General features: G+C 45.3%; 1 protein-coding gene across 2 annotated transcripts in view; it reads left to right on the forward strand.

Annotated features, from left to right (window-relative positions):
- Nucleotides 1-11,539, forward strand: part of LOC135899727 (glutamate receptor ionotropic, kainate 2-like) — a 244,053-nt gene extending 232,514 nt beyond the window's left edge. For both annotated transcript variants that reach the window (XM_070538452.1, XM_065429051.2), the window contains exons 11-15: nt 3,194-3,573; nt 5,562-5,760; nt 6,474-6,699; nt 9,853-10,178; nt 10,895-11,539. In XM_070538452.1, coding sequence (XP_070394553.1) covers nt 3,194-3,573; nt 5,562-5,760; nt 6,474-6,699; nt 9,853-10,178; nt 10,895-11,053 — 1,290 coding nt within the window. In that variant the 3' untranslated portion in view covers nt 11,054-11,539. The remainder of the gene's footprint in view (nt 1-3,193; nt 3,574-5,561; nt 5,761-6,473; nt 6,700-9,852; nt 10,179-10,894) is intronic.
- The last annotated feature ends 1,899 nt before the right edge of the window (nt 11,540-13,438 follow it).

The following is a 13,438-nucleotide window of genomic DNA, read 5'->3' on the forward strand; positions in this document are numbered from 1 at the left end:
CTTCATTATATCATTCGTGCGCCTTATACATGTCTTTGAATACGGGAATCACAGTTGGCTCCTATCTAAAGATTCCCGCGGGATCGAATCGCGTCCACGGCGGCCGCATTTCGATGGGGGCGAAATGCGAAAACACCCGTGTACTTTGATTTAGGTGCACGTTAAAGAACCCCAGGTAGTCGAAATTTCCGGATTCCTCCAGTACGGCGTGCCTCATAATCAGAAAGTGGTTTTGGCACGTAAAACCCCATAGTTCAATAATCTAAAGATTCCTCTTAAAAACAGCAAACGCTGTGATTTATGAAAAGCCACAATTTCTGAGTCCTCTTACGAGAATAATCTGGAACTGCGCCCAACGCTTGTAACAAATTGCACACAAAAAATAAATATCCACGTCTCACACACGCTGAAAGTGGACGTTATGTGCATTATTTTGCGCGCAGCTGCTACCTATAGGCTTGTTTTGGGTTCTGCGAATCTGTGAAATATGGCAGAAGATGGCCGTGTAATGTGAGCAGATACAAGGGTGCAAGGGTGACAACGGCAAATTGACCCCAGAAAGGAGACGATAGTTAGGTTGACGAGCTCAACCCCTTATGACGGGACTTTATAGTGACTGAGCAGAATCGAATTCTAGGCTCGTTTGAGTGCCCGAATTTCGCGCCTTAATACCTCATTACATAAGGGACTCGCCAGAGCTTAGGGAATCCATTGTTTGGCCAAAGTCTGACCTGCCAGTTTGGCGCTCTTCTACTTTATATTTCTGTGCGCGCTTTCGCTTTCGCCTTTACGCTGGTGTCGCCTGTTCGTACGAAGTCTGTTTCGTTAAGGCAGTGCCATAAATGCTGCTCTTATCTGTCGGCTCTTGCGCCATCATGTGGTGGTGCAAACGACCAACACATGCTTTTAGCGAGCTACCCTAGTTCTTAAAGGCCCGTTGGGAGTTTCCTTTACAAAAGCTTATTCATCACTCATTGTAATGGCTGACAGTCCTGCATGTGATGTCCTTGGCTGCGAGGAGAACATTAACCACCTATTGTGCCACTGTCCCCAGTTCCAAGCACAAACAATCTATCACCAACGCATTCAGGACAAGGTGGTCGTCCTCTGAATGAAAAGACAATACCAGAACACCGTCACCACCGATCATCAGGTCAGAAGGCACTAAAGGCTATTTTGTGTTTTCTGAGAACGTCTGGCTTGTGCGAGCGCCTTTGACTCTGTAGTGCTGTTCGTCCATGTCTCTCTATAGCCACATCTGTCTCTTTCGCTCCCTTCTTGCTATTCTCCTTCTCCCTTCCCCAAGTGCAGGGTAGCCAACTGGACTCTTGACTGGTTAACACTGCGCCTTCCTTTTAGTTCTCTCTCACTGTCCTTCGTATATGGTGCCGGTGTCGACGTGGTAATATAGAAACAAGAACTATACATTTATTGAAATTAAAAGGAGGAGGGAACTTGAGGCTGGTCATCTACAGCGTAGAGCTGAGATAGAGGGAGATAAGAGAGAGAGGGAAAAAGAGATGCCGGGAGATGAACCATATGTGCCTCTGGTGTGCTACTTTAGCCGAGGACCAGATGTCTAGTAGATGGTAAGACGGAGAAGAAATGAGAAAGAACATTAAGGTTGCCGCTTAATTGCTGCGTGCTTCAGGAACTGCGGCACTTAGCAAGTCGCATTTTAAGCTTAGCATTTCAGGTATCGTCTTAGGCCTGCATTGCCTGAGGAATACATGTGAGGTTCATGCAGATATCGGTGGCATGTTGTAGTGTCCGCCGCCCATTGAAGAGCTGATAGATTCGCAGCAAATAGCTTATGAAAATTGATGGCTGATCAGTAAAACGCGCTGACGTATTAGAATGATAAGTGTGGCGTCATTCCTCTAGTATTGCAATAGTGCTTCGCTGAACTTTTGAATGTTGTCTGAAATGATGACAACGGCTGAGTTGTGACGTCGAATGGAGGGCTACAAACACTGCATGCAGATGAAGGATAAATAGAAAGACAGGGAGGTTAACAAGAGGTAATTTTGGTTAGCTCCCTTGCGCGAGAGAAGGAGAAGGGGGATTGAAAGCGAGATATGAGAGCACCACGAACGAGGTAACTGCGTACATAAGCCAGCGGAAGCAGGAAGCGCTGCCTGAGGCTATTATGCGGGCCTGTAGACCTCAAGAACTCACAGCATAGAAACGCTCGGTTTGAGCGTTAGGGTGGAGCTGGCAGAGGCTTTCACCATGCAGTGGCCAGAAGATAATTTTAATGGATGATAATGGTGATGATAATTACGACGATATCCAGGCTGAATCAGCGTTGATGACAAAAAAAAATATAAGCAGAATCGTGTTGAACCTTTAGGGCCTTTATAGCAGAGTGTGCACTTTACTGTTCATTTGTTTTATGTTGAAGACCTTAGCGACGGGAAATTTATCACTTCTTACATTTTCGTTTTCTATCAAGTTAATTTCTATAATTTATAGCAATATCAAGTTAATCATAAGGTGAACAGCACACTCGAGTGAATTATAGAACCAATGCAATTGGGAAAGCGCACGATATGTTTCTGCACCTAATTGATTATACGCTTTCATCAGCTTAATCGTCTGGTATTTGGCTTTACGTGGCGGTTACTAGTAGTTGAGCGTCGATAAGCTTTGCGCACACACTGGCAGAAATTAATAAATTGTTATATTTGCCGTAATTATTTGGTTATTCGTTTTAACTTCTCGCGCAGCATTGCCTCCCTCTTTTTACACTACTTACGGCAGGCAACATCTTTAGGCTCTGGTCAGGTAAAAACAAAAGAAAAAACGTGCCCGGGATAAAAATGCTGGCGAGCGTACTGACCATGTGCAACAAACCTCGAGTGGCGTGGACGCGTCAAGGCTATTGCTATTTACAGCGCGCTCGCGTTATAGTTAAATATTGAGAAATAAAATGACAGGCACCGACCAAAATAAATGGTAAAAACGAATCAATCTTTAAGACGTCTCGGCTTCGCTACGGAAGCCTTGTTCACAATGGGTTGAAGGAAAGTTCATGGCAGCTTATGTATTGTTCAGCACGGGACGTAAGCAGCACGTGTACGAAGGGGGGAAGGAGGGTTGCCTCCCTTCGATTGAACCTGAGACGTGTTCTCTCTCTCTCCGACGATGCCAGATACATCCGCGATTAAATATGCTCTTAATGCATACGCAGGAAGCCGACCTGGCCATCGGTGACCTTACCATCACGGTGTCACGATCGCACGCCGTGGACTTCACGCTGCCCTTCATGCACACTGGCATCGGCATCCTGTACCGGCGTCCCGTGCAGGAGTCGCGCCTCTTCTACTTCCTGCTGCCTTTGTCCCTGGACGTGTGGCTCTGCCTCCTGGCCGCCTACCTGGGCGCTGCGCTGATGCTCCACTTGGCGGCGCGCATGGCACCCGCCGAATGGCACGTGCCCAGGCACGGTCCCAAGTGCGACTGCGACCGGTCGCCGGGTGCGGACAAGCCGCGAAACGCGCTCAGTCTCGGCGAGAGCCTCTGGTACGCCACTTCGGCGCTCCTGTTCCAGAGCTGCGAGACCAGCCCGAGGTAGGTTTGCGTAAGGAAAACTTATGCACCCGTGGCCACGTGTACCACGTTACTTGCAGTATTTTTTAGACTGGATCGCTGTATAGACCTCTCCCAGTGCCGTTTACGTTCGGCTGGTGAAAGTACGACTGCTTGGAACGCATTGCCCTAGTCTATTCGCCGCGCCGCGTTCCAACTCAAAGAGCTCTGAGGTGCTCTCGTCTTCGAGCCAGGGAGTGCAACCGAGATTGGATGCAATTCCGATGACGTGGCTACTTCGGGTGCGCTGGAAACAACCGAACAATCGGCAGCTCAGAGCAATCGAGTCGGAGTGTGATATGGACCAGTCGATTGAAGCACGAGTGTAGAGCGCACATTCTCTAGCAACGAACTTCGCGAACGTGGTTATTCCGCGTCCGTCGTGTTGCTGTGCGCTGCACTCAGTGTTGGAACATCAACTAAATATAGCGTTAACTCATGTGTTGTACAATTATATTAGCTATTCAGGAGGATACGATCGTTAGAGTTTATTGCAATGAACTCGGCGCTAATGAATCAATTACGAAATTGTTATGAATTTCATGCAAACCGACAACTGTCGGTTTTTGGAATACATTCGCTTCAATGAAGGTCTAAAGGAATAGAGATTTTTTAGAGGACGTGATAGTCTGGATACGTGCCCTTCGATGCGGGTGCTAGTAATATTGGGACTCCTAAAGCAATAAAGGGTATTTTGATAAGGCCGGAAATAGCAGAGAATAACACTTGCCGTTCTTCATAATCACCACAAGTGTGCTTTCCTGACCAATTTAGAGAAGACTTTCAGAAGTATTGACTAGTAATGCAGTGTAGCCGGAGGGAGTGGCATATTGTATAATTGAAAGGCAAATTAGCCTAAATTAATTTAATGTATGCTAAACACAGTGCACAGTGTAATCGAAATGTTTCACTGAGTTGTACTAACACTTGCATGTTGTGAACAACAATAGCAATAGTTAATAGTTGAACAATATTTCATGTGCATTAAACAAGCCCAATATTTAAGGTAATGTAGCTCTCAAAAAGCGTAGAATCAGTGAGCCCTTTGATAATAGACACTGCACTAGGATTCGAAACGTGATCAATATATAGACTGCGGGGCATAAAAGCACATGGCTGAGACAATGTTCCCAGCAAATTGTTTTAAAAGTAGGAAATGTTTTCATACCTTACAAAACAACACTGCAGTGTCTATAATCAAAAGCTGTAAATTAGTATTTCATTTTCAGCTATGCAGTTTACAGCCTACTGCGCATATTTTACCACATATAGAGAGTTGGCGCAACTGCTACTAATCCAGCCCTGAAACTGACACTAACGTCTACCCGTCATAACCGACCGCGCCACACAGCGTCCGTCCGTGCTTAATGCCTTTTCCTTGGCCGTGCGTCCTTTGTGCTTCGCTGGTACCCCTCTTTTTCAAGAAGTGCTTTCCTTTGCTGATAATATTAGACATAAATTCAAGCACCTTGGCGCTCCCTCCTTGTCATTAGTATTTAGCTAGGCTGATTTAGTTCAAAAATATTTTTTCGACATGGGCATTTCCTAGCCGACATTTAGACTTATACGCAATGAAAAGTGCTTTGTGCGATTCTGCTTTCTGCCTTTAAAACGCAGTGCATCACATTTTATTGCACAAAGCATTTAGTACTCGCGTAAGCTAGTGATGGTCAACAACACTCTCTGATCTGGTAGCAGTAACTCATACTACCTTATTAAATCGAGCGAATTCTCTGCCCGATGTTACTGTGCCTAGTTTTGCAGTTATAGAGGACAAATGTCTCATGAAATGGGAGCCCTATCTCCTTATTTTCGACAGCTACGATCACTTTCCGTAGAACCGCCACACTAGTAAATTTAAATCACGCTGTCCACAAGTTCCCACATGTGTTATTCAGTTGCTGATGAAACATGACATGCCAAGGCAATTCCCTCTATCCCCCCCCCCTCCCCCCGGATATTGCTTGCAGGGCGGCGTCCACAAGGCTTATTGCCATCAGTTGGTGGGTGTTCTCGCTGATCATGGTTTCCTTCTACACGGCCAACATGGCCGCCTTCTTAGTCAACGAGAAGCTCCAGTTTCCCATAGAAAACGTTCACGACCTAGCTGCCCAGTCGAAGATTCGGTATGGCTGTATGGCGTCTGGCTCTACGGAGACGTTTTTTAAGGTACGTTAAAAGGGGTGTTTTACTGCTTCACCACTGCCTTCGCTTTTAGTCTGTAGGCCATATGAATTTTCGAACAATTTGACATACCATACGTCAGTAGGCTCACGAGTTGTTTAGTGTTATAGCCACATTAACGAATTTAGCGCCAAAGATACGATCACAGAGAGTGGCAGGAAGGAGGATGGCATAAAGACCGGACGAGCACTTTGCCGATTTTTGTCTCTAAATTCGTTATTGTTCTACATGCACCAACTAGCGTAACAATAAGTACTACTATACTTATAGCTTTATTTAGAAGTAATAATGAAAGAAGGAAATTAGAATGCCATCTGGATTGTGGTGCGATGGAAAATATATTTTTCAGTGCTTCTAAGCTGAAATACGAATAGTTTTTTAGGATAAGGATGCCACCAGAAGTACAGTTACATGCACGTGATTCGTATTTCTGCAGCATTAAATAAAGCCCGCAGCTCTCAAAACTTTTAGAAACGCGTTCGTTGCACGTAGTGCCCAAGCATTCTTTGGTCACGGCCAAAGAACTTTCCAGTGGTAGTACAAACGCAGCGCAGGCTTCTGGGAATGTCTGCCTGACGAATATCGACTGCAAGTATTTCTACTCGAGCGAATAACTTTGCATAGATTTTTCTCTCGCGACCAAGTGGGAAGCGAGTACAGCAATTCCCCCGTTGTTGCTTTCGCCACCATCGCAACAGGAATCGAAACTGGAGCCATACGAACGGATGTGGACGGTGATGTCTAACAACCGCGATGATTCCCTCGCTTCATCGACCGCCGAAGGCGTGGAGCGTGTCCGACGGGGTGACTACGCTTTCCTGATGGAGGCAGCCACCATCGAGTACCTCACAGACAGAGACTGCCAGCTGGCTCAGATTGGGGGACCACTCGACTCCAAGGGATATGGATTCGCGCTGCCAAGGGGTGAGCGCCGCATGTTTGTGATGACAAGCTCTCCTTTTTTTGCTGTTTGTATGCTGTTTGTTTGCTGTTTGTTTGCTCAATATCGGAATGTATTCGCGATCTCTTACCTCGTGGGCTAAACTGTAAGATGGTGAGCTAGACGGCTCCTCTCTTGTATTTGCAGCGAACAGCAATCATGTGTTAAAAACAGGTCTCGCGTCGTAATTTAGTCTTTGCTTGAACATTCGCATCAAACACTGCTTTTTAATTTGATCAAAGTTACGAAATGTCTGTACCTCATACATAGGTCGCTTCTTTCTTTTGCCAGGCTCGAGGGACAGGTCCGCGAACTTTGCGAATTTTTTGGACATAAATAGTTCACTCGGTAGTTACTACATGGCCAGGCCTTGCTGCGCTAGTAGGCTAATGTAGAATGGAAGCATACCAAAATTTACAATCTTCTGTACTACGTGACTGCCCACCTTACTGACCACCGTGGAAGCTCAGGGGCTATGGCCTCGCGTTGGCGAGCACGTGGTCACCGGTTCGCACCCCGGCGACGATCTACGCCCGCATTCCTATGAGGACCTGAAGCAAACGCTCGTGTACCAACCATTGAATTAACGCTATAGAAACTCAGGGGGCCAAAGTTTACCTGGAGTACGCTGCCACGGTTTGCCTTATAATGAAGAATAGATGATATATAGATGATGGTTTCAGCATTTAAACTTTGGAATATATCTTTAATAGAGTGTTCTTAGTGCGCACATGCTGATATTGAGGCGAAGTTTGCCTCGCGAACTTTCGCGGATTTTCCTGACACTAGCTGCTGACTGGGTACTGCTGCTGTGTCGCAAAATAGCTCGCACTTGTGCGCCCGCCAGTTTCACCCACGCGAGGGACGCAGCAATGAAATGGGCCAATCTGTAGCAGCTCATTAAGCGCTTCACGAAATCTTCTCTTCACATAGATTCCAAAATGTGCGTTGCATCTGTACAATTTTGCTGTTGTCGTTGTTCTTGTAAACCGCGTCGCGGAACCGTTCACAGCCATTCCGAAATGAACTTTCCAGCATGCCGGACAATGAGTATCGTTTCCGGCTGCGAAATTATCTTCGACGTTATCTCCCACGAGACGCAGCAGTCCATCGACGATATATCACACTGTCGCCGGATGCGCATCTCCGGGCGAGGCGTGACGAAGGCGGCCATGTGGATCGATGACGGCCGCCGAGGCGCTGGAGCTGAAATCCGATTATCTGACGGGTGGCGTAAAGAGCACCGCACGAATCAATAAAGGCGTATAGTAAGCAAGCCAGTGAAGCGCAGGGAGCGTCGGTTCTTTTTTGTTTTTCATTATACAGAAAGAGCGCGAATACTTCTTTTGTTTGTCAATATATTTCAGTGGACGCCCTGCACAATTTTTTTAACAATAGTAGCTTGGAAGTTGATTTTTTTCGTTGTGAATGATTGTTTACGTCTCTAATTTCACCAAATTCATTAAAAATTACAAGTCCGCGTCAGAGTTTGGTAGTTTGCAGAATGATTAATACACAATCACAAGGAACGCTCTGGGGACAATTAAGGGTGACTCACAGGATAGCGCTACACTGGATGACGTGGTGTGTCTGACTCATATTAGAAAAAAAGAAACGCATATTTACAGTAACGTTGGCGTAAAATTGTGACAATAAGAAAACACTAACAAAAATAAAAAAATTCGAAATACGTATTTAAATAATGAACAGAAAGGGGATGTTGTAATTGTAGGATCGAAGTTTGTCACTGCTGCTTAACCATCGTAACCTGCCTGAAAACTGCTTGGTACCAGATTCATACATTTTTGTTCGAGTTCAAATGTTCCCTCAGGAACAACGATGCACTCCATGGTACACTAAGTACATATTTGTCAAAACTGGTGCTATCCACGCACTTTTTGTAGCAAAAGATATCGCTTTCCGTACTGGACGACTTTAGTTCTGGAATCACTATGTGCCTGAAAAATCAATAAATTAAAGGTGAAGCGGCGAAATGTTCTTTTCAATTATATTGGTGATTAATGTTTAAATTACGGTGCCCCTTATGTTGCGGATACTCCAGTGTGATACATTATACACCGATTCCTCCCTTGTTTAAACAATCCCAGTCAGTCATCCCAGCAACAGGCGGTAGACACTTCCACAAAAAATTTTGATACCCCCGCAATACTGTTCTATGTACCGTGACAAAAAACAACACGGAACAGCGTGTAACAACTTTTAGGCTGTTGACGTGCTGTACTAAGTTTCTAGCGTAATCTACTCACAGGCAATTTATATAAGTGATTGCCGAAGCGTACTGCTTGTTTACCGTTTTTTAAATATGCCAGCAATCAAGTTGTTCTCTTGCGGACTTTTACCTTGCCTATGACACAGACATGCCCATTAAAGTGCGCCGCAAGTATGTTCTTCTAATAGCCAGCAATGCGACACACGAGACAGAGGAGAGTTCTTTCCATGCTTTCACGGGTCAGCGTCATCTTGGCGCGGTGCAGCTGAACGAACATGGAAGTAAAAAAAAAACAAGAAAAAAACCGGAAGTACAGAATGCCCAAAACAACGCACTATCACTTGAGATTTTAGTGGCATATAGAAGCAACTCATTTGCAAAAACCACCAGCAAATTTATGATATGCGATAACAAAACTGTGTGTTCGTGGATGGTTTCGTAATAGGAGTATTCGGCCCCCATTTGTTGAGATCAACCCGCTAAGGAATGTTCAGTTTTATTACCATTGAGCACGTGCTGGTGGGCGAGTTGGTTATGCATCATTACAACGAAGGCGCCAAGTAAAACTACGTAGATGTAGGCGTAGCGCCTACATGGTTGCCTCGTGTCTCCTTCCTTCGTCCGTTGTTTTACTTGGCGCCTTCGTTGTAATCATGTATTACCATGTAGCCCAAATTTACTGGAGATGTTCCCAAATGACTCTTATTGGTAAACCGAAGAAATTCTAATTAATAAGGACAGTTTTGAAGCCATTAAAATTTGTTAACTGCCACACCCATTAAGTTACATCGCTCCGAGATCACGCTCACCGAGGAAACGCGGCAGGCGTAGCGTGCGGTTGACGCGTCGGGAATCGGCTTTGTTTGCACAGTGATCTGACTCGGCGCTCACCTGTGCTCGATTTCAGCGTCCCCCTACACCGCCCACCTGTCTGAAGCCATTCTCCGACTTCAGGAGACTGGCGTCATTGCGCGCCTCAAGAAGCAGTGGTGGATGGGACACTGCTCTCAGCAACGCGAGCGGGAGAAGGGCACCTCTGCACTGTCTGAGACGAAGGACTCTTCCGAGGAGGCGAACGCGCTGGGTGTCTCGAACGTCGGCGGCGTCTTCCTCGTTCTCCTCGGAGGCCTTGGTGTGTCCAGCGTGTGCGTGATCCTCGAGTTTGTATGGAAGACGCGCCCTTCCTCCAAAGCTAAGAAGAAAGCTGTGGAAAGGAGCTGCGAGATTATGGAAGTAAGTAAGGGTAGAGAAAACCCCTTGCTTTCATCCTATACTCTCCGTCGGTTCGCTACCCGTTTGGGGTAGTGTTGTGCTGAAGCCAGCTATGAAATTGTGTTTTCTCTACAAGAATCGCAAAAACAAAGGGTAACTTAAGTGAACTGGCTGCGTGGTGTTAGAGTATAAATAGCAGCAGCTGGCATGAAAAAAAAAAGCGGGGACAACAGCAAAATTGCAAAGTGCGCCCACACGAATTTTTAAGTTAGAGGTGGGGGAGGGGGGGGGGGGGGTTCGCGTGATATAGTGTAACTGTGCTATCACCTTCTTGGACAAGCTGTTAAGTTATTACGTTCCGTGCTCAAAGTAAGCTAAGAAATACTTTAACATTTCGTTTATCATTTGCAGCGCATATCTTTATCACGTTTTTTTTTGTTCCTTAGCACCAAAATTGGACATAAAGCACCACCTCTCTCGGCCTGTCACCCCAGGCCCTAGTCTTGCCCAAGGATGTTACAGTAAAGGGACAGAAGTGTTGAATTGTTACCTAGGGAAAATCTCTTACTTGTATATAAAAATGAAAGTCTTATAGACATGTGGAAACGAAGAGCAAGTGCTGCTAGATGTTTTGCAAAATGTACCATGCAGGGAAGGTTTTTCTTTGCTTAGACTATCCCCACTGCTGAACTAACCTCCTCCTTTTGTGCCGCTCTCATGTTGCGCACCCTGGGCAGCTGTCCAAGAAAGAGTCCAAGACTTCACTGGAGGTGCTGTCTACTGCTCAAGAGGATCGCTCAATATCGGTGCTGCCGGCCACGACGCTTCAAGTAGACATTGTGGACGGCCGCGAAGCATCGGCACATGCTCAGCAGAGGAGGCCTGATGTTTCCTAGCAGTGTGGCGAGTCACCAGACGTTCTTGCCACGGCCACGCACAACCCCGAGGCATTCTGGTGACTCTCCGATATCACCCTCTGTGCGGAACAGCGGACGCTGAAAAAAAAATGACGGTTACTGCCAGCGGACATCTGCGACAACGCTTTCGTATCGTCGCCAAACGTACCGCCCTGTGAAAAACAGTGAACAATGTGAACTAAGTGGACATGCACTAACTCACTTCTGCTCACTGTGGTGCGTCCTTATACGGCTGCATCCTTTAGCCGCTGTCCGAAGACGTGCATTTTTCCTTTTTTTTTACCAAATGTTTCGTCCCATGCCAGCAAGTGATGTAAAGTTGTGACTTTGAGATGAAAGAAGAGCAAAGCGAAGGTGAAGTTACTGGGAGGTGTAAGCGGCTATCCCAAGTAAGCAAACAAAAAGTGGTGCTTTACTTGTTTCAAGTGAGCTCTGGTTCACACTAATAAAATTTAAGAGAAAGCACACCGTTACCATTTTGTAAAGCGTTTACAAAAACACTCAAAAAGTGCACGCCGAAAATAATTCTTTAACGTCTTCACTACCTGAAGCTTTGTAGGTAATACCATACTGTTTCATATTGACCCGCCCATATCTCAACTCTCCGACAAAAACAGTTTTGTAGTTGCCAGGGCTTTTTCAAAAACACGACAATATGGCCGTCCTGTGGAGGAGATAAGAAGACTACTGCGCGCAACGTTCGTTGCTTCTGTGTTCTACCTGGAAGCAGAGAACTGCCAGAAGAAGCCCTTTCTAGAAAGAAAGAGAGAGAGCAAAAATTATATGAAAAGAAAGGGGGGTTTCACCGAAAATGAGCCCGGTTGGCTACCCAGCCCTAGGGGAAAAAAGAAGGGAGGAAGAGATTAAGTGGACACAACGTCATTTGTTTATCGACATTGAAGCCACCGGTGCAATTAAATTCTAAGCACTGTGCCTAGTGAAGAAATCAATACAACCTATGAGTTCAACTATCGCTGTGGAGTTTCAGCCATTTTCCAGTAGATGCTAACGTTGATGGAACTTGACTGAGCTGTTGGTGCAAGGTAAAGTATAGGTGCTCTGCTGCAATCTGCGAAAACAGAAGCTGCATCGTTTGTTCTTCGCTTCAGCTGAGAAAAAAAATACCAGTTTGCAATTTTCTCCACAATAAAGCTTAATGTAAAAAAGGTGTATCATAATGAAAGACTAAACATACTTTGGTAACATAACATGCTACGTTCAATGGTTTTGTTAACAATATCATACACGATAGAAAACGTGAAGCCTGTTTCGGAAAATAATCCACTAGGGACCTCTTTCTTCCTATTTCTGCGAAGTATAGAGGCAAATGTGTTGTTTCTGGTATGGAGTAGACCATGTAAACGTGGCCGAACATTTAAGATATGTCTGCAACGTGGAAACATGGCAGACATCAACTTGACTTTCTTCAGTGGATGGTAGAAATGAATAGCATAAAAAGGAGTGTATTATGAGCATTGTGATAGTTTACAAAAAGAAAAAGAGAAATGTAGCTTGAATTATTCTTAAAAGAGCGCTATATAAGATCGTAATTTAGCTAACGACTTCTGAAAAAAACCATTCCACTAAATTCTGAGGTTTATTGTGCCAAAACCACGAACTAATCATGAGGCACACTGTAGCGGGGTACTCTGGAATAATTTCGACCACCTGGTATTTTTTACCTTGCACCGAATACATTGCTGAGTTAAGAAAAAGTATTCAGCGATGCGAGTAGGGAAAGTGCTGGCACAAAATATCTTCCGTAAGTGCTAGGCAGGGATGGTATGGATTGGTGGATTATTGTTTTCTTCAAAAATCACCCGAAATGGACCTACGGCGCTGAAAAAAAAAAGAATTGTTAGTACTTTCAAAGAGAAAGAAGGATGCATATAACTAACGAAATAACTGCTGATTGAAAAACTGGGGAGGTAACGATTGAGGGCAATGGTAGTGACGAGGGTAAAAGACCCAAAAAGATGTTACTCTCTTTTACTATTCCTGCTTCAGGAGTAGCAATGTATAACTCATACCGGCAATTACCAAGTCCCTTGTGTTGGTGGTGATATTCGGCAGCTCGACCTGCTTCCTTCGTGTTCGCTTTAGCTCGTTCCACCGAACAAAGATTGTGACAGGTTACATGGAAATCGCAGCCATATTTAGCCTTCGCACATCCATGCGATAGCCAAAGAAAGACACCGAATACCCAGCCAACCCTTTTGGCGTGAGCTCGCCATATATGCTGCCTGTGATTTCTTTCCTTCTGTGGTTGTAAAGTGTCGGATGTTATGATGGACTACTGACGACGAAGAAAAAATTCTAACCTGCCTGTTATCACAGCGTGTCTACCCAGATGTTGGCATGTTG

Source organism: Dermacentor albipictus, chromosome 5 (genome assembly GCF_038994185.2).
Source record: "Dermacentor albipictus isolate Rhodes 1998 colony chromosome 5, USDA_Dalb.pri_finalv2, whole genome shotgun sequence".
Classification (NCBI taxonomy): Eukaryota; Metazoa; Arthropoda; class Arachnida; order Ixodida; family Ixodidae; genus Dermacentor; species Dermacentor albipictus.